This window comes from Oncorhynchus masou, chromosome 29 (genome assembly GCF_036934945.1).
Source record: "Oncorhynchus masou masou isolate Uvic2021 chromosome 29, UVic_Omas_1.1, whole genome shotgun sequence".
NCBI classification, from domain to species: Eukaryota; Metazoa; Chordata; class Actinopteri; order Salmoniformes; family Salmonidae; genus Oncorhynchus; species Oncorhynchus masou.
This window is the reverse complement of record NC_088240.1, coordinates 11968150-11992406: the sequence shown is the minus strand read 5'-3', so window position 1 is coordinate 11992406 and position 24257 is coordinate 11968150. Positions and strand designations below refer to the sequence as shown.

At 43.0% G+C, this 24257-nt stretch overlaps 1 protein-coding gene across 3 annotated transcripts in view; it reads left to right on the top strand.

Moving 5' to 3' along the window:
* The window catches only part of LOC135518986 (ATP-dependent RNA helicase DDX3X-like), a 28359-nt gene extending 12038 nt beyond the window's left edge, over window positions 1-16321 (top strand). For 2 of the 3 annotated variants that reach the window (XM_064943998.1, XM_064943999.1), the window contains 16 exons: window positions 4095-4196; window positions 4725-4854; window positions 4963-5073; window positions 5333-5432; window positions 5581-5716; window positions 6096-6190; window positions 6353-6451; window positions 8064-8224; window positions 8568-8712; window positions 8798-8942; window positions 9341-9388; window positions 10912-11093; window positions 11304-11421; window positions 12415-12571; window positions 12884-13020; window positions 13162-16321. In XM_064943998.1, the coding sequence (XP_064800070.1) occupies window positions 4095-4196; window positions 4725-4854; window positions 4963-5073; window positions 5333-5432; window positions 5581-5716; window positions 6096-6190; window positions 6353-6451; window positions 8064-8224; window positions 8568-8712; window positions 8798-8942; window positions 9341-9388; window positions 10912-11093; window positions 11304-11421; window positions 12415-12571; window positions 12884-13020; window positions 13162-13259 (1964 nt within the window). In that variant the 3' untranslated portion in view covers window positions 13260-16321. The remainder of the gene's footprint in view (window positions 1-4094; window positions 4197-4724; window positions 4855-4962; window positions 5074-5332; window positions 5433-5580; window positions 5717-6095; window positions 6191-6352; window positions 6452-8063; window positions 8225-8567; window positions 8713-8797; window positions 8943-9340; window positions 9389-10911; window positions 11094-11303; window positions 11422-12414; window positions 12572-12883; window positions 13021-13161) is intronic. The other variant, XM_064944000.1, reaches the window with a different exon arrangement.
* The last annotated feature ends 7936 nt before the right edge of the window (window positions 16322-24257 follow it).

Here is a 24257-nt window from a genome sequence, read left to right as displayed (position 1 = left end):
GCGCTGAGTGCCTTAGACCGCTGCGCCACTCGGGAGCCCAAATAGAACTGGAAAGAATCCACTTGAATGCACCTCCAACTGGTAATTACTAGTGACTAACTCATCTCTGAGCTTCGACTTCTCCCACATGCTGACGTCACCTAAGGAAATTACCCCAAACAGCATTTTGGGAAAATAAATTCAACAAAACACTATTCATAAAAATAAATAAAAATCAGTTTGTTTACAAACCTGATAGCTTTACTTTTAGTTTATGGTTGATGCAATAGCCAATCTGTTCAAAGCACGTGAATGCATCTTAACTGGTATTTTTGACTTCTACTGCCAATTGCAACCTTCCCGCTTGGTTATGAATGCACCGTAAATGCCGAATTGAAACATGAGGTACTTGCAGGCTTTAATTTTGTTGAAGCTTCGCTTGTCTTTGGCGTTGTGCCTTGCATAGTGATGTCAGAGCTTGCAGTGTAGCTGCTGTCTATGGTGACTGATCTGAATCCTGATGAATTATAAAGTGATTTCCTTTATCCTTCCACCTTAATTTGGTTTGCTGTGAGGATTGGTTCACCATTTCTGGGTACTTTTTATTTATATATATTTAAATGTCATGTAGAAGGTTGAGCAAACTTATTTTATTTTTTTGTATTTCACTTGTTTTTGATAGACATTGTGGGGACAAACACTTTTTTTTTTTATGTATGTATGTGTTAAAAGCTCCAAATACGTCCTTTTTAGAAACGGTTACAATTTGAGTATAGTGATTCAATGTTCTATTCGATTTTTATTGCTACTCAAGCGTTACCTCTGTCCATTCTAGCAGCAGGCTACACAGAATGACAGCTGGCTAGGTGAAACGGCTCGAGTCGCACAAGGGGGAATATAGTGGTGCCAATAAAGCTCAGAATGGCACGATTTGGTGTATACATCTACACACCTGCATCGCTATACTGAGACGTTGGTTTCTTAAAGGACGGATTTGGGTGTTTCTGGAGTTGTGGTTTATTTCTTTTCAAATAAATAAATTGGGATTCCCCTGCACAACAAGCAATTAGGACGTATTTCACAGCTGGGTTAAGTAGTGAAATTGCAAAAATTGTCTGAGTCCTTCTATAACATTCTATTTACATAAGTTGTATTTTTTTTAATAGAAAGATGGTGAGCCACTCCTTTAACTTTCCTGTCCAGAAATAGTCCCTTTCTATAAAGAATGAGCAGACTTGCTAATTGTACTGTCTGAAATTAAACACATTTTATTTAACCTTTAACTAGGGTCAGTTAAGAACAAAATCTTATTTACAATGGCTGCCTACCCAAGCCACTGTATAAACATGGCCCGCACAACTGTCTAATTTCATGTAGTTAATGTCTTACGTTTGGAGACTCAAGTAATTTCTAGCAAATTGTTTTATTAGTGTCAGGCTGCATTCATTTGAGTTTCATGTCATTGCATCCTTGACGTTAATGCACAGGTTTGCATCAATAGAGGTATAGGCTACATGAAGTGTTTCTGGACTTCTCAGTGCTTTTCCAAGATGAAACTGACTCTGTTAATGCTGGCTCTGAATGGTAGCCTGTGATCCTGCAGAATGTTTGCTTAGTGCACAGGGATATGAACAGTGTCTTTGTACACAGCTCTAGGCCTGGTCTCAAGCCTCCGTTAGCATGTACACCACATTAGGTTTGCCCTGTTTCAAGTGTGAAAGCTAGCACTCGAAGGAACCCCCTGAAGACCAACAGTTGGCTGTGGAAGCTGCCTTTAAAAAAAGTATATATATATATATCTAGGATCAGTTCTCCCTTTTTATCTAAAGCTTTACCACTATGAAGTGAAAGAATAACCTGACCCTAGATCTGTCGGTTGTGGCTGTTTGTCACCTATGGAAGTGGTGTAGACCGAACTGTCCATCCCTGCTATGCCTCCTCCCCAACCCACATTGATAACAGGGAATGATTACTGTGGTAAATGTCTCTTGAACAGCAGTCTAACCTTGTAGTCCTCACTCAGGGTTGCCTTGCCCCAGACATGTGCTTTGGATTAGGGTTTATTGTAGGAGTCTTTTGAAGTGTCTGCACCCTTCATTCTGTCGACTTGTCCACTGTAGTGAACTCGTACTGCCAAGTTCAGTCAGTTGGCCTCCTTTTTAAAAAACTTGAATCTCTGAAATTGATTTTGAGCCCTTTGATCTATTGTCACTAGTTTTGCCAATGAAGGTATTTATTGCAAGGATGGGGGGACGTGTATGTACAGTACCAGTCAAATGTTAGGACACCTTCTCATTCCAGGCTTTTTGTTTATTTTTACTGTTTTCTAAATTGTAGAATAATAGTGAAGACATCCAAACTATGAAATAACACATGGAATCATGTAGTAAACAAATCCAAATATATATTTTGAGATTCTTCAAAGTAGCCTTTGCTTTGACAGCTTTCCACTCTTGGCATTCTCTCAACCAGCTTTGAGGTAGTCACCTGGAATCCATTTAAATGAACAGGTATGCCTTGTTAAAAGTTGTGGAATTTCTTTCCTTAATGTGTTTGAGCTAATCAGTTGTGACAAGGTAGGGGTGGTATACAGAAGATGGCCCTATTTGGTAAAAGACCAAGGCCATATTTAGGGAAGAACATCTCAAATAAGCAAAGCGAAACAACATTCCATTACTTTAAGACATGAAGGTCAGTCAATATGGAAAATTTTGAGAACTGTGAACGTTTCTTCAAGTGCAGTCACAAAAACCAAGTGCTATGATGAAACTAGTAATAAATAAATAAATACCCTTGAATGAGTAGGTGTCAACTTTTGATGTGTGTATGCAATATATACTGTACAAGTTAAAATTGGACACCTACTCATTCAAGGGTTTGGTGGACATTTTTTTGTTAACTACTTTCTACGTTGTAGAATATTAGGGAAGAGCATCAAATATGAAATAACACATTCATGTAGTAAACAAATCAAAATGTTTTAGATTCTTCAAAGTAACCACCTTTTATGACAGCTTTCTCTCAACCAGTTTCACTTGGAATGCTTTTCCAACATTCTTGAAGGAGCTCCCACATGCTGAGCTGCTTTTCAGTAACTCTGCGGTCCAACACATCCCAAACCCTCTCAATTGGGTCGAGGCTAGGTCATCTGATGCAGCACTCCATCACTCTTCTAAGTCAAATAGCCCTTACACTGCCTGGAGGTGTGGTGAGCTGCAGAATGCTGTGGTAGCCATGCTGGTTAAGTGTGCCTTCAATTCTAAATAAATCGGGGAGTGTCACCAGCAAAGCCCCATCACACCTTCCTCTGTGCTTCACGGTGAGAACCACACATGCGGAGATCATCCGCTCACCTACTCTGCGTCTTACAAAGACGCGGCGGTTGTAACCAAAAATCTCAAATTTGGACTCATCAGACCAAAGGACAGATTTCCACCGGTCTAATGTCCATTGCTCGTGTGTCTTGGCCCAAGTCTCTTATTGGTGTCCTTTAGTAGTGGTTTCTCTGCAGCAATTTGACCATGAAGACCTCTTTACGCTGTCTCCTCTGAACAGTTGTTGAGATGTCTGTTAGAAGAGCTCTGTAGCATTTATTTGAGCTGTTCTTGCCATAATAGTTGGTCTTTTACCGAATAGGGCATCTTCTGTACACCACCACTACCTTGTCACAACACAACTGATTAGCTCAAATGCATAAATTCCTCACATTAACTTTTAACAAGGCACACTTGTTAATTGAAATGCATTCCAGGTAACTACTTCATGAAGCTGGTTGAGAGAGTGCCAAGAGTGTGCAAAGCTGTCATGAAGGCAACGGGTGACTACTTTGAAGAAAGTAATCTAAAATATATTTTGATGTATGTGTTACTTCATAGTTTTGATGTCTTCACTGTTATTCTACAATGTAGAAAATGGTAAAATAGACATTTTTGAATGAGGCAACTTTTCACTGGTACTGTGTTTTTTCTTCTGGGATTTTTTTTGCCTTTTGTCTGTGGGCCTGGGAATCCAATCTATCCCCTTCGTAGTCTCCTGAATACACGATAACCCCATAGTACACTCTACCTGTTGTCATTCCTCTTCCTTTCATTCCTCTCCTCACCCTGTCCATGAAGACTCTCCGGGAGGATGGGATGGCGGACGCAGCAACGGCTTCACCAACGGTTACCATGACAACCGCAACGGGGGACGCGGCGGGCCTCCCCGAAATGACAGAGGTGGGTGTGACAGCTGCCGTAGTAACACAATGGGTGACACCTTGTTTAATCAGCCGGTGCACACCGCAGGTGGGGAAACCTACCGTGCCAAGTTGTATTTCTGTTCATCAGTAATAGTAATTACACTTGACAACGGATACAAGTAGTAGGTAATGTATTATGCTGTAGATCTGGGCCTCTAGATCCTACTGTGCGTATACTCCATTTACTTGGTAATAATATATATAGTCAGAGGCAGAATTTCTTATCACCAGCAATGGAAATAATGTGTTAATATAAATCAGACCCATTAAAATTGTTATTGATCAAATAGACTATGCTGGAAGGGTACAGATTAAAAAATATACAATAAACACCCCTGCACATTCAGTCTAACCCTATACTCATATCATCCAATCAAATCTATTTACCAAAATAGCTGCTTCTTTCCCAAACAATATTTTGTTGGTGGTAGACAGTTCTTGCATGTTAGTGGGATGATGAATGTATCCACGGTTACTCACTGAGCTATGCACTCTCCCTACTCAGGGTTTGGTGGTGGACAAGATGGTGGAGGCTGGGGAAGTGCTCCCAGACAAGATGCAGCCTATAACAGCTTTGGAGGGAGGGGCAAGTCTTCCTTCTACAGCGACCGTGGATCAACAGGGGGCAGAGGGGGGTAAGTACCACTCTGTGCACTGTCTGTTGGAACTCTGTATTTAGCCATACAATTAGGTGTGTGGTCTTTCAGACAGCTGATTTGTAAAAGTGTGGGTGTCTTTTGCAGTTATCAGCGTGGAGGGTATGGTGGTGGTGGTGGTAACAACCGCTGGCAGGAAGACTCCAGAGACGACGAGGACTGGTCCAAACCCAGCCCCGCTAACGAACGCCTGGAAGCGTGAGTCTCACTCCTCTCTTAAATTGACCAAAACCAGTGTGTCTAGGACTTGTGCAACTTGAAGTGTTGCCATTTATAAACATACTCAACAATATTGACCTTACATCAGTCTTAGTCTCACTCTTAAAGCCAGTCGTGTGCAATATTCAGTTTGGTTTTTCCGGACAACTTTTGACGAGTCCTGTTCTAACGTTGGTTTGGACATAATGTCTGTGACGTCCTATAACCCAAACTCTCTCTTTCCCCTCCGCTCGTCCAGGGAGTTGTTCTCAAGCGGCAACACTGGTATTAACTTTGAGAAATACGATGACATTCCCGTGGAGGCCACTGGCTCCAACTGCCCGCCACACATCGATAGTGTAAGTCGTATCATTGGATTTACCAGTGGTCATGTAAATCAAGGGGAAAGCTGTGTATGGAAAATGTTGAAGCTATTCTTATTGACAAAAGCCAACGGCGTAGAAGTGATCCTAAACTAACGCCGTGCTGTCTGTTTTGCTATTTCAGTTCCATGATGTGGACATGGGGGAGATCATCATGAGTAACATTGCCCTGACCCACTACACACGGCCCACCCCCGTCCAGAAATACGCTATCCCTGTCATTAAGTCCAAGAGAGACCTCATGGCCTGCGCTCAGACTGGTATGGGACTGAATGATTTGAAGATTCACAATGAGTGAAACTATGCATTTGCACTGTTCTTCAAGTGAATTTGCAACTTCAGTGCAATTTGTTAGAAGTCCATGTATATGTTGAGTTGTGGTTTGTTTAACTTTGCAAACATTGTTTTTTTTGTTGACATTTTTTTTAAGTGAAAAAATCTGAGCATCACGCTGTTATTGTGGCATTGCCTATGAAGTAATGTTCTTTACTTCGAAGGAAGAGATGCTAAGGGAAGTGCTAGCTGGGTATACTATCAATTTAAAACAGGTTTTTTGATCATCTTTCTATCGCGTGCTACCTTTTAGACCAACAAAGATGAATGATTGTTGTATTGACTAAAAGACTGACTGTTCCTCAGGCTCGGGTAAGACTGCAGCCTTCCTGGTGCCAGTGCTGAGCCAGATCTACACACAGGGGCCCGGAGACGCCGCAGCGGCTGCCAAGAACGGACAGGTACACGCACACAACCAGCCTGCAACGTTGAGTTTTCCCATCGATCTGAAACATTTATTTTCTGTGACAGCAATTCAATTGCTCCCCCCCCATTGAGTTGCTAGTGCGCTGTCGATTTATTCTGTGTGCCGAGGTTGACCCAACACTTGTTTCCCTCCACAGGACAGTGGTAAATATGGGCGCCGTAAGCAGTATCCCCTCTCTCTGGTCCTGGCTCCCACCAGAGAACTGGCCCTGCAGATATACGAAGAGTCCAGAAAGGTATGGGCTAAATACACCATGGACAGAACATAAATGATCTTGTAGTGACAGTGTAATAGTTGAGTAGCCTAGTGGTGGCTAAGGAACATGGACCCGTTGACTTGAAGGTTGCTGATTACCAACATGTTGAGTGATTGCAGCTAGATTAACCTTTCTAGCCCAGGGGTTCAGCTCGTGGAATATGGTAAATATGAATCCCTAACCTTTGATCTTCATCAGATGACACTCATAGGACATGTTACACAATACATGTATGTTTTGTTCGATAATGTGCATATTTATATCCAAAAATCTCAGTTTACATTGGTGCATTACCTGCAGTAATGGTTTAATAACACAAAATCCGGTGATTTTGCAGAAATAAACATTGATAAAAGATACAACTGTTATTCACAGAATTAAAGAGACTAATCCTTAATGCAACCGCGGTGTCAGATTTCAAAACAACTTTATGGAAAAAGCATAGTCTGAGAGCAGTGCTCAGAACCAAAACAGCCAGAGGAATATCTGCCATTTTGGAGTCAACAAACTTAGAAACAACACCATAAATATTCACTTACCTTCGATCTTCACCAGAAGGCACTCCCAGGAATCCCGGTTCGATAATAAATGACTGATTTGTTCCATCATTTGTGTCCAAATAGCCACTTGTTGTTAGCGTGTTCAGCCCAGTAATCCATCTTCGAGTAGCAGGCACTTCGTCCAGACAAACTCAAAGTTCCATTACAGTCCTTTTTAGAAACCTGTCAAATGATATATGGAATCAATCTTTAGGATGCTTTTAACATAAAACATCACTAATGTTCCAACCGGATAATTCCTTTGTCTGAAGAAAAGCACTGGAACGAGAGGTAACTCTGTCGGCAGCGAGCGTCATGAGACCAAGGCACTGTGCCAGACCACTGACTCGAAGAGGTCTCATGAGCCCCTTTATAGTGGAATCCTCATTCAAGTTTCTTAAGACGGTTGACATCTAGTGGAAGCCGTAGGAAGTGCAACCTCATCCATATCTCAATGTGTATTTGATAGGTCAAGCTTTGAAAAACTACAAACCTCAAATGTCCCACTTCCTGGGTGGATTTTTCTCAGGTTTTCGCTTGCCATATGAGTTCTGTTATACTCAGACATCATTCAAACAGTTTTAGAAACGTCAGTGTTTTCTATCCAATACTAACAATAATATGCATATATTAGCCTCTGGGACAGAGTAGGAGCAGTTCACTCTGGGAACCCTGTTCATCCAAAAGTGAAAATACTGCCCCCTATCCCAAAAAGGTTAAGAAAATATCGACCTCTATTCTTGGCATGCAATTCAATTCAAATTTATTTATATAGCCCTTCGTACATCAGCTGATATCTCAAAGTGCTGTACAGAAACCCAGCCTAAACCCAAACGACAAGCAATGCACGTGTAGAAGCACAGTGGCTAGGAAAAACTCCCTAGAAAGGCCAAAACCTAAGAAGAAAATGAGAGGAACCATGCTATGTGGTGTGGCCAGTCCTCTTCTGGCACACGGTTTCCTCGTGTGTTATGGAGGGACAAAATGCCCAGTGCTATGTCTTCAGTAGTACTAAGGTTCTGAATGGTCCTGTATGTCTCTCCCCCCTGTAGTTTGCGTACCGCTCCCGTGTGCGTCCCTGCGTTGTGTACGGAGGGGCTGACATCGGCCAGCAGATCAGAGACTTGGAGCGAGGCTGTCATCTTCTGGTGGCCACACCTGGACGCCTGGTGGACATGATGGAGAGGGGCAAGATTGGCCTCGACTACTGCAAGTAAGTGGGATATTGGCTAGTGCTTACGAGTTGGCTAGTGCTTACGAGTTGGCTAGTGCTTACGAGTTGGCTAGTGCTTACGAGTTGGCTAGTGCTTACGAGTTGGCTAGTGCTTACGAGTTGGCTAGTGCTTACGAGTTGGCTAGTGCTTACGAGTTGGCTAGTGCTTACGAGTTGGCTAGTGCTTACGAGTTGGCTAGTGCTTACGAGTTGGCTAGTGCTTACGAGTTGGCTAGTGCTTACGAGTTGGCTAGTGCTTACGAGTTGGCTAGTGCTTACGAGTTGGCTAGTGCTTACGAGTTGGCTAGTGCTTACGAGTTGGCTGTTTCTGTCGTCCCGTCAGCTATTTGGTGCTGGATGAGGCTGACAGGATGTTGGACATGGGTTTTGAACCCCAGATCAGACGCATCGTGGAGCAGGACACCATGCCCCCTAAAGGCATCCGTCAGACCATGATGTTCAGCGCTACCTTCCCCAAGGAGATTCAGGTACACACACCCCAGTAGTGAGAAACTCAGCTTGAGAAACTGAGTCAAACCCTTAGTGCGTTTCTGACTGTTTCTGACTGTGTAGATGCTGGCGCGTGACTTCCTGGAGGACTATATCTTCCTGGCTGTGGGCCGTGTGGGCTCCACCTCTGAGAACATCACTCAGAAGGTGGTTTGGGTGGAGGACGGTGACAAGCGGTCCTTCCTCCTGGACCTGCTGAATGCTACAGGTAAGACACACGAAGACACCAACTCTACCCTGTAACACTCAAACTATTCACATTCACTCACAAACGAACCAAACTCCATCCTAAACATATGTATAACGTTCAGTCAGATTGAAACTAATTCATAACACATGGTTTTTATCTAAGAGGGTTCATTGTTAGTTTATTCCCTTACCCCACCCCCAGCCACCTGTTAGTCTGTCCTCCCCAAAGTAAATGAACATCCACGTGGACACAATTGTGTCTTCTAAACTAGTTGGCATGATGAACCTTCACCATTCTCCTCTGGGTGAAACAGAGGGTAATTGATGGGAAAGCGCTAGTTATCATATATATGTTAAGTTTCAAGTTTCTCCACACTGCCTTTGGTTTACTTTGCTGGGCGGTTTGGTTTTATCTAGTCATTCCCAGTGACGCTCCTGATGTTCAGGAGGCTGCAGTGACACCTGGTAAGTATTATTATGGTACTTATAACCCCTAGTCTGACCCTCCCAACTGGCAAACATCCCACTCCTCATCCTCCCCACATCCCTTTCTTCCTCCTTTCATAATTTCTCATAGGGACATAAATAAAGCTTGCCATCTCTGGGCCATGGGAATCCTGCCCGTAGTTCAGCGGTGGGCAACTCCAAGTGATGGAGAGCTGTGGTGTGCAGGCTTTTATTCCAGCCCAATGCGAAGACACTAATTTGAGTCTAAATGACACCATGGTGCCTCCAGGACCAGGCCTGCCTTTTCATTTGAAACAGCAGTAACACTTGTAACCCTAAGGGTTTCTAAGTGGAGCACAACTTGTTGCTTTTAATTTTCCTCTCCTCTCTTTTTGGAAAAGGGAGTGTTTCTGGCTTGGTGTTACTGTCGAATGATTTTCAACACACACACACACACTCTCTGCATGTGTAGGGGGATTTTAAGGACACTGTGGGATGTTTGCATTTGGAAACTGAGCTACACCTTCTGTTAGTCACGCAGTTACATCTTGTATAGGTTGAGTGTGTGTGTGTCTATGGTAAATAAAGTACACACAAACCCCTCTGTATTAGCATTTCAGGCCTTCCAAACAAATGATCTTGTGCATCAGCCTTAACACTCTCGACGTGCCAACGTTTCCTTGGCAACTAGTAAAACAGCGTAACACTCTCGTGGAGATTAACAAATAGCCTAGATGTCACAGGACGCTAGGACCAATGCAAGCAGACCTCTTCATCACCATGGTAACTAGGCCCTAAGAGGTGAACATGCGTGTAGATATCCTATCCCTGTTTTGAATATTTAGAAAAGACAACCTCACCGAAGGAGTGACGTCTTTGATATAACATGACTGGATAGATGAATGTTCGGCTTCCATGCCATACGATGTTATCCTTCACCTATCAAACATGTCAGATCAGTAATTGATCTAAGGAAAACAGGATGCATTTTACACACCTGGTCCTGGACTCCCATCGTTCAGTGTTGCCATGCCAACCATACCAAACACGGCCTATCTGCCACTGAGGAAACAGGCACAGGATCATCAGAGAATATCAATGGTCCCCCATCACCATCTCCATAACACCACCATCCACTTTCACTATCCAGTGTTTGCTCTGATAGCCATTAATGCCATGTTAGTCCACTCTAGATAAAACAATGATGCTACTCTATAGTACCATTCCAAATGGCTGTGAAGACATTTTGAGTTATGGGACAATCTGCTGATTCTGATATGAGGACATTTGGCATATAAACTCCGTAAAACAGAAACCATAATTTAATGGTTGTCAGTGAAAGCAAAGCAGCTTCTGCATCCCCTTGTCTCCATTTTTCAGTTGCCATTTTGTTTATTTTCACCACGGTGACGGGGTCGGGCACATCACCTGCTATGTTTTGAGTTCCTCCCCAGTGCCTGAAGTCTTATTCCCACTCATCGCCTGTGAGCTCAGTACGGTTTCTTCCTTCCTCTTTTTGTTCTCTCTCTCCGGCTCTCTAGGTAAGGAGTCTCTGACGTTAGTGTTTGTGGAAACCAAGAAGGGAGCGGATGCCCTGGAGGACTTCCTGTACCGCGAGGGCTACGCCTGCACCAGTATCCACGGAGATCGCTCCCAGAGAGACAGGGAGGAGGCGCTGAACCAGTTCCGCTCTGGACGCTGTCCCATCCTGGTGGCCACCGCGGTACGACAACACACGCACGCTCGCACTCTGTCAACACAGAAGTAGTTGTCATTCTCCCCTTTAATCTTGCATGCATCCGAACATATCAGGATTTGTATTGAAGCTACATCGTAACGTTGATCACCACAGCCCCCCCCCCCTCCCTTCCCCTCTTGCCAGTTGAATAGTGTTTCCCTTTGTGACTGACTGCCCGTTCTGTCTCTCATCCAGGTGGCTGCTCGTGGTCTGGACATCTCCAACGTCAAGCACGTCATCAACTTTGACCTGCCCAGCGACATCGAAGAGTACGTTCACCGTATTGGTCGTACCGGTCGTGTGGGGAACCTGGGTGAGTGGGACTAGTGTTTGACATGTATTTACTGTGTGTCATGTAGGGGTGGGTAGGATTTTGACCCGGCCCATCTCTAACACGCCTTGGTCCTGTTCATAAGGGCAAAGAAAGTTGTAGAACGTTGTGCTGCGTAAAACAGGAATGAGCTTTCTTTTGTTTGCTCCATAATTAACATGACCCTGACTAAATGGATAAAATACTAAATTATATATATATATATAATTGTATTGTTAGTGATAGCTAGATCACGTGTGTTCCTTTGTCAATCACCTTATGTATCCAGTTGTCAGTGTGAAATCTGGTTGGTTGTATAATGAGAATGGTGTGATCGCCTCTACAATTGGTATCTAGTCTTGTCCCATCGCTGCAACTCCTGTACGGACTCGGGAAAGGCGAAGTTTGAGAGCCTCGCGCCCCCCCCCCCTCCCTGAAACACAACCAAGCCGCACTGCTTCTTGATACAATGCCCACTGAACCCGTAAGCCAGCCGCACCAATGTGTAGGAGGAAACATCATACACCTTGCGACTGTCAGCCAGCACTGCTCCCGGCCCACCACAGGAGTCGCTGGTGCGCGGTGGGACAAGGACATCCCTGCCGGCCAAACCCTCCCCCAACCCTGACGATGCTGGGCCAATTGTGTGCAGCCCCATGGGTCTCCTGGTAGCAGCAGAGCCTGGACTCAAGCCAAGAATCTCTAGTGGCACAGCTAGCGCTGCGATGCAGTGCCTTAGAGCGCTGCGCCACTCAGGAGCCCCACTGGTGCACGTTTAACGGAAGATCGAGGTGCCGGTGAAGAACAGTGGCGTGTGTGTTGGTCATGCGCATCTTTGTATCACTACTCATATAACTGGGATGCTAAGAAACGAGTAACACTAAAACCACAATATTACATAAGATCACACACTGCATTAATAGTTTAAGAAGCCTTCAAGTATTACTCTAACTCTGTCTCTAGCGTATTGAGCCCTGTCCTCTCGCCTGTGTGTAGGTCTGGCCACGTCGTTCTTTAACGACAAGAACAGCAACATCACCAAAGACCTGCTGGACATCCTGGTGGAGGCCAAGCAGGAAGTACCCTCCTGGCTGGAGAGCCTGGGTTACGAGAACCAGCACAAGGGCAACACGGGACGTGGACGCTCTAAGAGGTACACACTCTCGCACACCTTTTCAGGGATGTTAAATGGACCACGGGGCGGCAGGGTAGCCTAGTGGTTAGAGCGTTGGACTAGTAACCGAAAGGTTCCAAGTTCAAATCCCCGAGCTGACGAGGTACAAATCTGTCGTTCTGCCCCTGAACAGGCAGTTAACCCACTGTTCCTAGGCTGTCATTGAAAATAAGAATTTGTTCTTAACTGACTTGCCTGGTTAAATAAAGGTAAAATTAAAATAATTATATTTATTGTCAAAGGAGAATGCGAACTACATGTTCTGTGTATTTTTGTCTCTCCCTCTGCTAGGTTTTCCTCTGGTGGATTTGGTGCCAGGGACTACCGCCAGACGCCCGGCGGCGGTGGCTTTGGTGGAGGTGGTGGACGCGGCGGCCCTCGCACCGGAGGTCACGGAGGAGGAGGAAGTCGTGGCGGCTTCGGTGGAGGTAAGCGCTCGGCCCTCTTCAGAACCATTCTAAATGTCACTTCAGTTTTTATCATGATCTTTTGGAATGAATGTTTCAATCATGTGTGAGGGGAGATCTCTGCAGTTATAAAATAATTTATTGGACTTTATATCTTCCCAGGTGGCTTTGGAGGCGGGAACTCCTATGGTGGTAACGACGCTGGCTACGGTGGCAACTACAGCCACTCCGGTAGTGGAACTGACTGGTGGGGCAACTAGCCGCCATTGCAAACGGGTTGCCACGCCAACCAAACTCATCCTCTCACGGAAACCACATGTTGACTACGCCAGACTAAAACACCCCCTACCCCCTCACTCAACCCTGTGTAGTTTCACTGACACACAGTACATTGCACACACTGTGATTCTCTGCCCTTTCGCTTCTCTCACAAGGAGCAAGACGCAACGCCAAGACAACCAGCGCAGCGCTAATCTATTGGAGAAGAGCAGAGATTTGCACATTTTTCAGATAAAAGGAGTGCTGACATGTATGGTCTGATATAGCAACTCGGACCAAAACAGCAAATCCTTTCTTTGTATAAACGGAAAAGAAACCCAAGAATAACCTGAGGATCATTTGTATGTTAATGTACTGTGCCTTTTGAATTTAGACAGGACTAATTCTGTGTCATTTCACCAAATGAATGTTGGCCAAGAGCTCTGAATTATTGTTATTTATTTGGTGAAAAAAGAAGCATAGAAGAAAAAACTGCTTGTACTTAATCAAACCTTGGCAAACACTGGGGCATTGTGGCTCGTTCGAGTCATGAATCCATTTGAACCTTTCAAAATTGTCGCAGTGACATCATGTAGCCTTTTCTCGGGTTCAACCCAGAGTTCCAACAGCTAACATCACTGTAGCATCCGACATCACTGGGCCGTTCTCCTAGTGTGGCTAATAGAACTGTATTCTAATCTTTAAGGGACGAAGAGTTCGATTACTTTTTCTTTTTTTTGCTCACTCTATCCTGGATAGGCTCGTCTATAAAGGATACGGTAGTCTTTCGAAAAGCCATTCCAGATCTCTTAACACTTAAAGTCATTAAGCTCCGTGCTAACAAACGCACACTGGGGTTTAATTCAAACAACACAAACACTCAATGTTGTAACTTGTTACTCCACATCTATTGACTTGACAGTGTTATGGCAGCTAGTGAAGTTAACTAAACGCTAGCTACATTAACTGGGCGGTGTTTTTATTTTAACTCCAAACATTTGAAGTGGGCGCATGCATGCGCAGTATTTGAAAAACATTTTTTTTTTTTTTTTTTGAGTGAAATGTTTCTCCACACCTGTAACAAAAAATGGCGCCATCTTGGAAGTGAAGTTCAAAATGGCTCCATAAGGACCACAGCGTCGGGGGGGAGGGGGGGTGCACAGCGTGGGAAGGGCACAGTGTGGCGCGACGTTAACGTTAAACCGTCTTACCGTTGACCGAGCGGTGGAGCCGGTATTCTACGCATGCTAGTGTTTTTGTTTTTTGGTCAAGGAGATATAAGACAAATGAACTGAGTCGCAGGCTTAACTTAATTACAACCCTTTTCTCTTTTCAAGCTGCGTTGGAGGTTCATCTGTCAGAGGCAGGAGTAGTCCATCACTAAGGGTTAACCAGTCAGAAAGCAAATGGACTGTTCAGAGTAGGACAGTTGTGCCCTGGGCTGGTGTTATGGGGTGGTCAGGGGTTTGGGCTCAAGTTCAGTGCGCCAACATTGCTTTGGTTTCCATTGCTGCTTACCGTAGCTGTGGAGGTGGCCAAAGCTGGGCAACTTTTGTCCACTTATGGTATATATGTACTGTCAACTCCTCTGGGGGTTTGTCTGCTTTAGATGTGTATAAAGCTCTGGTACCAAATGGCCAGACGAGGCTTTTCCGCTCAGAGGAGCAGCTGAGGAGGGAAGGGGCATTTGGCGAGCTCTAAGTGCGCTACGTTTCTTCTCAAGTGTGTTGTGCCTTTGAACACTTTTTAAATTGATGAACTTAAAAAGTGGATGCACTGACAGTGTTTGAGAACTTTGATTGAATGGTGCTACTTGAGTTTCAGTGTGTAGGCCCTCGTTAGTTGTCGTGCCCATCAAGTTTTACAAAAGTTATTTTATTGCACATTTAGAGTTTTATATAAATGTCTTGAATACGTGTCCTTAAGCTTCCAAATATTGTTCGGGGAGATTGTGGAAAAAACGCAGCTTGTTTACAAAGGGGAAGGGTTCTCAACATTTAACCAGGATTTTTTTGGGACCAGGGGATTAAGCAGTTGGAATTTAGCCATTTGCACACAGATTTCTAGATTCTACTTTTGCTGCTAGTTTTGTGTAATTTATTAAGCATTTTTGAGAAATATTTATTTTTCTAAGCCTCAAAGTGGTTCTTTGAAAGTTTCAAGAAACTTGACCAAAAGACGGTAACAAACACTGGCACTTGAATGTTGAATGTCACCTGTATGCGTGAAATTTATATTTCGGGGTAGTGTGAGCTTTTTAATGTTTAAGACATATTGGACTCTGTCAATAATAATAATAATAATATCTGCAGTTGTTTTGAGGCCTTGGGCCCTGACATATCTAAATACTAGCTAGATAGTCTGATTGGCCTTCAAAAGAAAAATGGAATTAAACAGACATGCCAAGGTTTGGAATTAAAGTTCTCAAAAGAGCAAAAGCTAATTTTCCTCAACGTACCAGTGCAGAAGTGCATGGGATTGTCCAATTGTGTGCGTTGTGTTTAACACTATTCTAATTAGGCCTATAATTATTTTTGTTCCAGTGAATGTCTGGCACAGGGCAATCTTAAACAAACATGTGGTTTATTCTCTGTTGCATTTGCATATATGGCACCTGTAGTAATTGTTTCCCCTCAGAGTATTGAGCAGGTCTCTGCTGCAGTAGTGTTCCCCACCGTAGCAGGACATTAACTAGCCAGGCCACAAGATGACTATGCTATGACCACCATTTACTTGCTCAGTGCCCTGAGACATACACAGGGGTTTAGATGTGGACTTTGCTTTCTGTACTAGCTTAGAGGCTAATGCACTGCATGGGGAGAGACTTGGCTGTGTGACTATTGTAATGATTTTACCAAAATAAAAAGTTTGAATGCAAAAGTACCTTATTATAAAATGTAAGCATGTTTTATAAGATTTGTTATAACTGTAGGACAGGCTATTGCCTGGAGTGTTTGCGGCAGAGAGGAGCTGCGAAGTTGGCGCTGGTTGAGATTTGATAGGCTTCAGTTCTTTTGAAGATAAAAATTAAAATACAATAAAAATTGATTTCATTAAAAACAAACCCTGTCTTATTTTTTTAGATTTCCTGTATGCCTTTGTCAAATCAAGGTTGTGTTCTGTAGTGCACATATTAGCCAAACATTTTGCACGGTACAATTTAAGATGGGCCTTATTGGGCAAGTTCAGGGAGAATTCCCTTGGCCCTGTTTGTCAAACATTTGTCCTGTTTTGTGCCTACTAAACCGGGATGTGATCAAGTCACTGGGCACAAACTAGTTGATTCAATATTATTTTGGCTTAACTTGTCAATGGAATGTATGTGGGACAATACACTGAATTTGAAGAAAGTCAGCAATTTGTTTTGAAGATTGACATTTCAATTACAGGATTGTATAAAATGCTGAATTTGTTCCTGTGGTCTTCAAAAATATCTATAGATACCTTTTTGTCTCATCCAGAGTTTTAACCAAGCTCAGCCCTGCTTAGTAATATTTAGTGAATTGTTGAGGGATATCCACTTAACTAAATACACTGAATACAAATATAAACATACAATTTTTCTGAATTACTGTTCCCTCTGTCTCTCTCTTCCAGTGGATTTGCCATTAAGAGATGGGCTTTTGGGAATGTGTGTGTGGTCTAGTTAATGATGAAGCAGACACAAGCACATGCTGACTGGTTAAGTACACAAGGAAATCAGTCAATTGAAATTTAAACCCTAATCTATGAATTTCACATGGCTGGGAATACAGATATGAATCTGTTTGGGGCTTGGATCAGAAAACCGGTCCGTATCTGGTGTGACCATTTTCCTCATGCAGCACGACACATCTCTACATAGTTGGTCAGGCTGTTGACTGTGGAATGTTGTCCCACTCCTCAATGGCTGTGAAGTTGATGGATATTGGAGGGAACTGGAAAAAGCTGTCATACACGTTGATCCAGAGCATCCCAAACATGCTCAATGATACAATGCCCACCTAACCCGTAAGCCAGCCGCACCAATGTGTTGGAGGAAACATCGTACACCTGGCGACTGTCAACGGGCACTGCACCCGGCCCACCACAGGAGTCACTATTGCGCGAAGGGCATCCCTGCCGGCCAAACCCTCCCCTAACCCTGATGATGCTGGGCCAATTGTGTGCCGCCCCATGGGTCTCCCGGTTGCGGCCTGCTGCGACAGAGCCTGGACTCAAACCCAGAATCTCGAGTGGCACAGTTAGTGTGCAGGCCATGGGAGAACTGGGACATTGTAAGCTTCCAGTAATTGTGTACAGATCCTTGCGACATGGGGCCGTACATTATCATGCTGAAACATGAGGTGATGGTGGTGGATGAATGGCATGACAATGGGCCTCAGGATCTCGTCACGGTATCTCTGCATTTAAATTGCCATTGATGAAATGCAATTGTGTTCATTGTCTGTAGTTTATGCCTGCCCATAACATAACTCCACCACCAGCCAGTGGCTCAGATGGAACTAACCAAGCAGTAGTTACATCTCCTTTAAATGTTTATATTTGGTTGCCTTGTCAACCAAACACAATTCATTATTTTTGTAATACAGTGAATAGCTTAAAGCTAAGGCTATTTTACAGTAAAATCTAATGTAACGTTCAACATTAAAATTAGTAACACGGCCACATTTTGAGGTTACTGAGCGTTATTTAAGATACTCTTGGAAGAAGTAGGTTTTCAGATGTTTTTGGAAGATGGGAAGGGACTCCACTGTTCTGACTTTCTCTGTGACAGAGAAGAGCTTTGACTAGACTGAGTGAGAGCAGCGCTCTCGTAGGGGTGGGGTGGTGAGAGAGGGGTGGGGTGGTGAGAGACCAGAGGTGGTGGAACAGAGTGCTCGAGCCTGAAGGTAAGGAGGGACATTTCCCCTTGCTGCTCCGTAGGCAAGCACCAGTGTGGTGCAGACACAGATCCTCTCCACACCGCCTGGTAGGAGCGACCTGCCAGGTAGGATGAAATCCAGGAGTGTGTAGAGCCTGAGATGCCCAACCCTGAGAGGGTGGAGTGGAGGATCTGATGGTTCACGTTGAAATGACGTGGTGTGCCCAGTGAGTGGATCTACTGGTAATACATCCATATGCCAGAAGTTTGAGTTGGGATAATCTGACCCCAAATTGGAGGTTAAGAGCCTCTTTAGGAGCATCTGCACTGATTGATGACCTCTGACCTCAGGTTAAAAGAGGTGTAAAGCATGCTGGCCGATTTTCCTGGATGTTCTGGACGAATAGGAAGCCTAGATTTGACAATTTGTTCTCCTTGATGAACTGAAGTGTTTGTGGATATACATTTGTAGATTTGAGCTAGTAGTGTAATCTGAGTTGTGCTGCGTTCTGCTGGGTTACAGGCCTGGCTGTGCTGTTAGCGTAGAGTACTGCTTTAGCCCTCTGTTAATCCCTGTCTCTCCATCCATCCCTCCGTTTCTCCATTCATCCCTCAATCTCTCTCTCCTTCCAGGGGATTTGCCATTAAGAGATGGCTTTTGGGAATGTGTGTGTGGTGTGTAGTTAGTGATGAAGCAGACATAAGCACATGCTGACTGGATAAGTACACACATGAATAATATGCACGCACACAGGTTTTAACGACGGTGGGGGTTGCTGTGGTTTAAGTGCAGGAACACACACACACACACACACACTGGTGTACTCACACTTATCAAACACACACATTCATGCAAATATATCCGCATATACTTGCACTCCCAGACACACACACACTCTGCCTCCGCCAGACCCGACCTGTTCGCCGGTTCAGTATGTGGGAGGGATCTCTGCTGACTGACCGGCAGGATGGACGGACAGACAGACAGATGGATGGTTAGGAGCACACCTGGATCACACATGGACACAAGTGTCAGACATGATTGACAGGTAAGAACACGTTGTGTGTTTTATGGTATTTTAATACTTTTTAACAGTCCTGACATAATTATGACATAATTATATATAAGTGTGTTGTCACACTATTTATTCGCAGAATTTCCAAATATAATTTTGGTTTGCCTCCATGTTGATGTTATAATGCAAAATGTCCTTAAAATTAGTTTAATTGCTTGTGTTTTGTAACTTTTGAAGGGTGTTTGTGTTGATTTGATTTGAATTGGTACCTATTTTAATGCTGTTCCTCTTGCCCTTTACTAAAATGCCAACCTGTTTTTTTTGGAACACTGCTTGTAAACGGCCAATATGAAATGAATAGATATTTTGTTAACTATTAGTAAACTGTTTGTGAATAATTGTATTAGTTCATGTATTTATTCACATTTGTAAAACATTTTCTATTTAAACATTATAATTAGATGACTGTAATTATATGTAAATAATGAACAACACAACTTTTAGATTGCTCCATGTATATAACAATATTAACATATTAGTACGTAGCAGCATCTCTTAGCGTCATACGCAGATCTAACCTGATACAGTGTTGATGTGTTTTAACAGAATGGTGTGTGTGGTTTCAGATCTTCTTTAATCCTGTCATGTCCCAGATGAGAGACTGCAGGGATGATTCTCATTGCTTTCACAGGTCTGTCTCTCACTCATATCGACACTGTCTGTTATTCACTGTTTCTCTCTCTGTTAACGACCTGTTTGAATACTTGGAAAGTGTGGATGGATGGAAAAACAAACATAGCTACATACAGTCATGTCAGATCAGTGTTTGGCTCTATTAAAAGACTAAGATAACTCAATAAGAAGTTGGGTATGTTTAAAGTGGCAATCTGGGATTCAAACAACGACAAAGCGCACACCCCTCCACTTTCTTGGTAAACAGCTGATGGATGGGGCTGGAGAAATATAACCACTCCCAGATTCATACGGGGCTGTAGATTTTATTATTATTATTTATTTATTTCACCTTTATTTAACCAGGTAGGCGAGTTGAGAACAAGTTCTCATTTACAACTGTGACTTGGCCAAGATACAGCAAAGCAATGTGACACAACACAGTTACACATGGAATAAACAAACGTACAGTCAATAACACAATAGAAAAATCTATATACAGTGTGTGCAAATGTAGTAAGATTAGGGAGGCAAGGCAATAAATAGGCCATAGTGGCAAATAATTACAATTTAATAATTAAACACTGCAGTGATAGATGTGCAGAAGTTGAATGTGCAAGTAGAGATACTGAGGTATCTGAGATACTGAGGTGCAAAAAACAACAACAAAAAACAAATGGGGATGAGGTAGTTGGGTGGGCTATTTACAGATGGGCTGTGTACAGGTGCAATGATCAGTAAGCTGCTCTGACAGCTGATGCTTAAAGTTAGTGAGGGAGATAAAAGACTCCAGCTTCAGTGATTTTTGCAATTCGTTCCAGTCATTGGCAGAAGAGAACTGTAAGGAAAGGCGGCCAAAGGAGGAGTTGGCTTTGGGGATGACCAGTTAAATATACCTGCTGGAGCACGTGCTACGGGTGGGTGCTGCTATGGTGACCAGTGAGCTGAGATAAGGCGGGGCTTTACCTAGCAAAGACTTATAGATGGCCTGGAGCCAGTGGGCTTGGCGACGAATATGAAACGAGGGCCAGCCAACGAGAGCATACAGGTCGCAGTAGTGGGTAGTATATGGTGCTTTGGTAACAAAATGGATGGCTCTGTGATAGACTACATCCAATTTGCTGAGTAGAGTGTTGGAAGCTATTTTGTAATTGACATCACCGAAGTCAAGGATCGATAGGATAGTCAGTTTTACGAGTGTCTGTTTGGCAGCATGAGTGAAGGATGCTTTGTTGCAAAATAGGAAGCCGATTCTAGATTTAATTTTGGATTGGAGACGCTTAATGTGAGTCTGGAAGGAGAGTTTACAGTCTAACCAGACACCTAGGTATTTGTAGTTGTCCACATATTCTAAGTCAGAACCGTCCAGAGTATTGATGCTGGCCGGGCGGGGAGGTGCAGGCAGCGATCGGTTGAAGAGCATGCATTTCGTTTTACTTGCATTTAAGAGCAGTTGGAGGCCACGGAAGGAGTGTTGTATGGCATTGAAGCTCATCAGAAGATTTGTTAACACAGTGTTCAAAGAAGGGCCAGAAGTATACAGAATGGTGTCGTCTGCGTAGAGGTGGATCAGAGAATCACCAGCAGCAAGAGCGACATCACTGATGCATACAGAGAAAAGAGTCGGCCCGAGAATTGAACCCTGTGGCACCCCCATAGAGACTGCCAGAGGTCTGGACAACAGGCCATCCGATTTGACACACTGAACTCTATCTGAGAAGTACTTGGTGCCATTTTAGGTTGTGATGGGAGGAAGAATGTTGAACTAAGTTCATGAGGCATTTATAAGTTATGTTCTTCACGATATAATTCATTTTAAAGCCCAAAAATGTATGTATCAATCCCAGATCGCCCCCTCCTTAAGAGTCCATTGACGCACATCAATCAATTAACATAATAGAAAAATCCCCATCAAAATCCATCTGTTTAAACTATAGACATCTATTTTTTTTTATATGGGCTACATCTCAATATACTGCATCCATCTATATCACCCTTCCGGATCTGTGGTGGATTGAGATGCAGCCCATACAAAAAAACATCTGCTGTAGAAAGTGGCGGAGCTCCAGAGCTGTTGGTCAGAGCAGGAGACATCCCGAAAATAAAAAACGGTTTGGCCTCCAAAAAGAAAATGACCACTCCATGGAAAGTTTTACTCTATGACCCCCACAAGATTTTCCTGAAGGTAACCTGTTTTAAAAGATGTACGGAATTAGTTTTGTGCCATTAAAAAAAAGGGATTAAATATGTGTCACAAAAAAATAAATATATTTCCAGATTGAAAAAAAAACATATGTCCTAGAGATAGGACAGACACTTTAAAAACAAATTCCTTATTATTTAATTTTTGACTCTCTGCATTGCCATTTATGAATGTGTAATTTGAATCGTTTCAGTGAACTATATTAGTCAAGGCCAAATTCTATATTTTATCAAATTATTTTTGTATATATTTTTTATGATCCCGACAGGGGTATTAAAATTAAAAATCAAATAGCTAAATGATCCAGGGTATCCATGGATTTTTGGAGGTTAATGGGCTAGAAAAGAGGCTAGAAAAGCCTATGGTGACATGTTAGTAACACAGCCAGGCACAGCTTTAGGAATGAGTCGTAAAAGGGTAGGCTCAACATGCTCTGGAGTTTCTTTTCATTTTACATTGTAAACATTGTGTGGTTGAGCATATGAATCCAAAAACCAATGTTCTCACACAAAGTTTCACACTTCTTATTGAAATGCCTACTGATGATCCTCAAGCGCTGAATGTTTTCTCTTGAATCACGTTACATTATTCTAATAGATATACAACAGACTAACATTAGATGCCCATTCTATTTCCAGTCCACTATTTCAAGTCCACTATTTCCAGTCCACTATTTCCAGTCCATCTATTTCCAGTCCACTATTTCTAGTCCACTATTTCCAGTCCATCTATTTCCAGTCCACTATTTCTAGTCCACTATTTCCAGTCCATCTATTTCCAGTCCACTATTTCTAGTCCACTATTTCCAGACTATTATTAGATGCCCATTCTATTTCCAGTCCACTATTTCCAGTCCACTATTTCCAGTCCACTATTTCTAGTCCACTATTTCCAGACTATTATTAGATGCCCATTCTATTTCCAGTCCACTATTTCCAGTCCACTATTTCCAGTCCATCTATTTCCAGTCCACTATTTCTAGTCCACTATTTCCAGACTATTATTAGATGCCCATTCTATTTCCAGTCCACTATTTCCAGTCCACTATTTCCAGTCCACTATTTCCAGTCCATCTATTTCCAGTCCACTATTTCTAGTCCACTATTTCCAGACTATTATTAGATGCCCATTCTATTTCCAGTCCACTATTTCCAGTCCACTATTTCCAGTCCACTATTTCCAGTCCATCTATTTCCAGTCCACTATTTCTAGTCCACTATTTCCAGACTATTATTAGATGCCCATTCTATTTCCAGTCCACTATTTCCAGTCCATCTATTTCCAGTCCACTATTTCCAGTCCACTATTTCCAGACTATTATTAGATGCCCATTCTATTTCCAGTCCACTATTTCCAGTCCACTATTTCCAGACTATTATTAGATGCCCATTCTATTTCCAGTCCACTATTTCCAGTCCACTATTTCCAGTCCACTATTTCTAGACTATTATTAGATGCCCATTCTATTTCCTGTCCACTATTTCCAGTCCACTATTTCCAGTCCACTATTTCCAGTCCACTATTTCCAGACTATTATTAGATGCCCATTCTATTTCCTGTCCACTATTTCCAGTCCACTATTTCCAGTCCACTATTTCCAGTCCACTATTTCCAGTCCATCTATTTCCAGACTATTATTAGATGCCTATTCTATTTCCAGTCCATTAATCCAAACAAGCCTTTGTTAATCCAAACATGCCCCCCAAACCCCCCACAAAAACCCTGGATACTGGGTTTGATTGAACAGTGGCCCTTAATCTGGAGAGATTTTATTGATTGATCAAATTAAAATCTGCCGTTAAACTCCCAGCAGTCTTACTGTAGCTGGATGAGAGGGTAAAATCCCAGTCCTATTGTTGTATTAACTCATCCCTAATCTGAGTTGCTCTGTCTTAATCACATCATTATTTGACTTGACTGCGGTCTGGTTTGGCATGATGCTAGAACCCTGAGAATAGGCCTAGCTGTCAGGCCACTGTGCTGCGTGACTCCCTTATCAAATCATCACTATATCCACCCTTTGCCCTGGTACACATTTAACTCACAACACCACTTTAATCTGGGCAGAGGGAACATTGCAGATCATATCCCCTCTACAACGTGATTCTAATATACACTGTAGTGGGGATTTTCACTTGTCGATAATTATAATGATTATAATAATTATGATCGCTGGGGCCTTAGTAAGCAGATGCCAACTTATTTCTGAGCTTTAGGAGCAACCTAGTCCTAGTCTTCCTTCAGTGAAAGTATCTCTTAAAAAAAA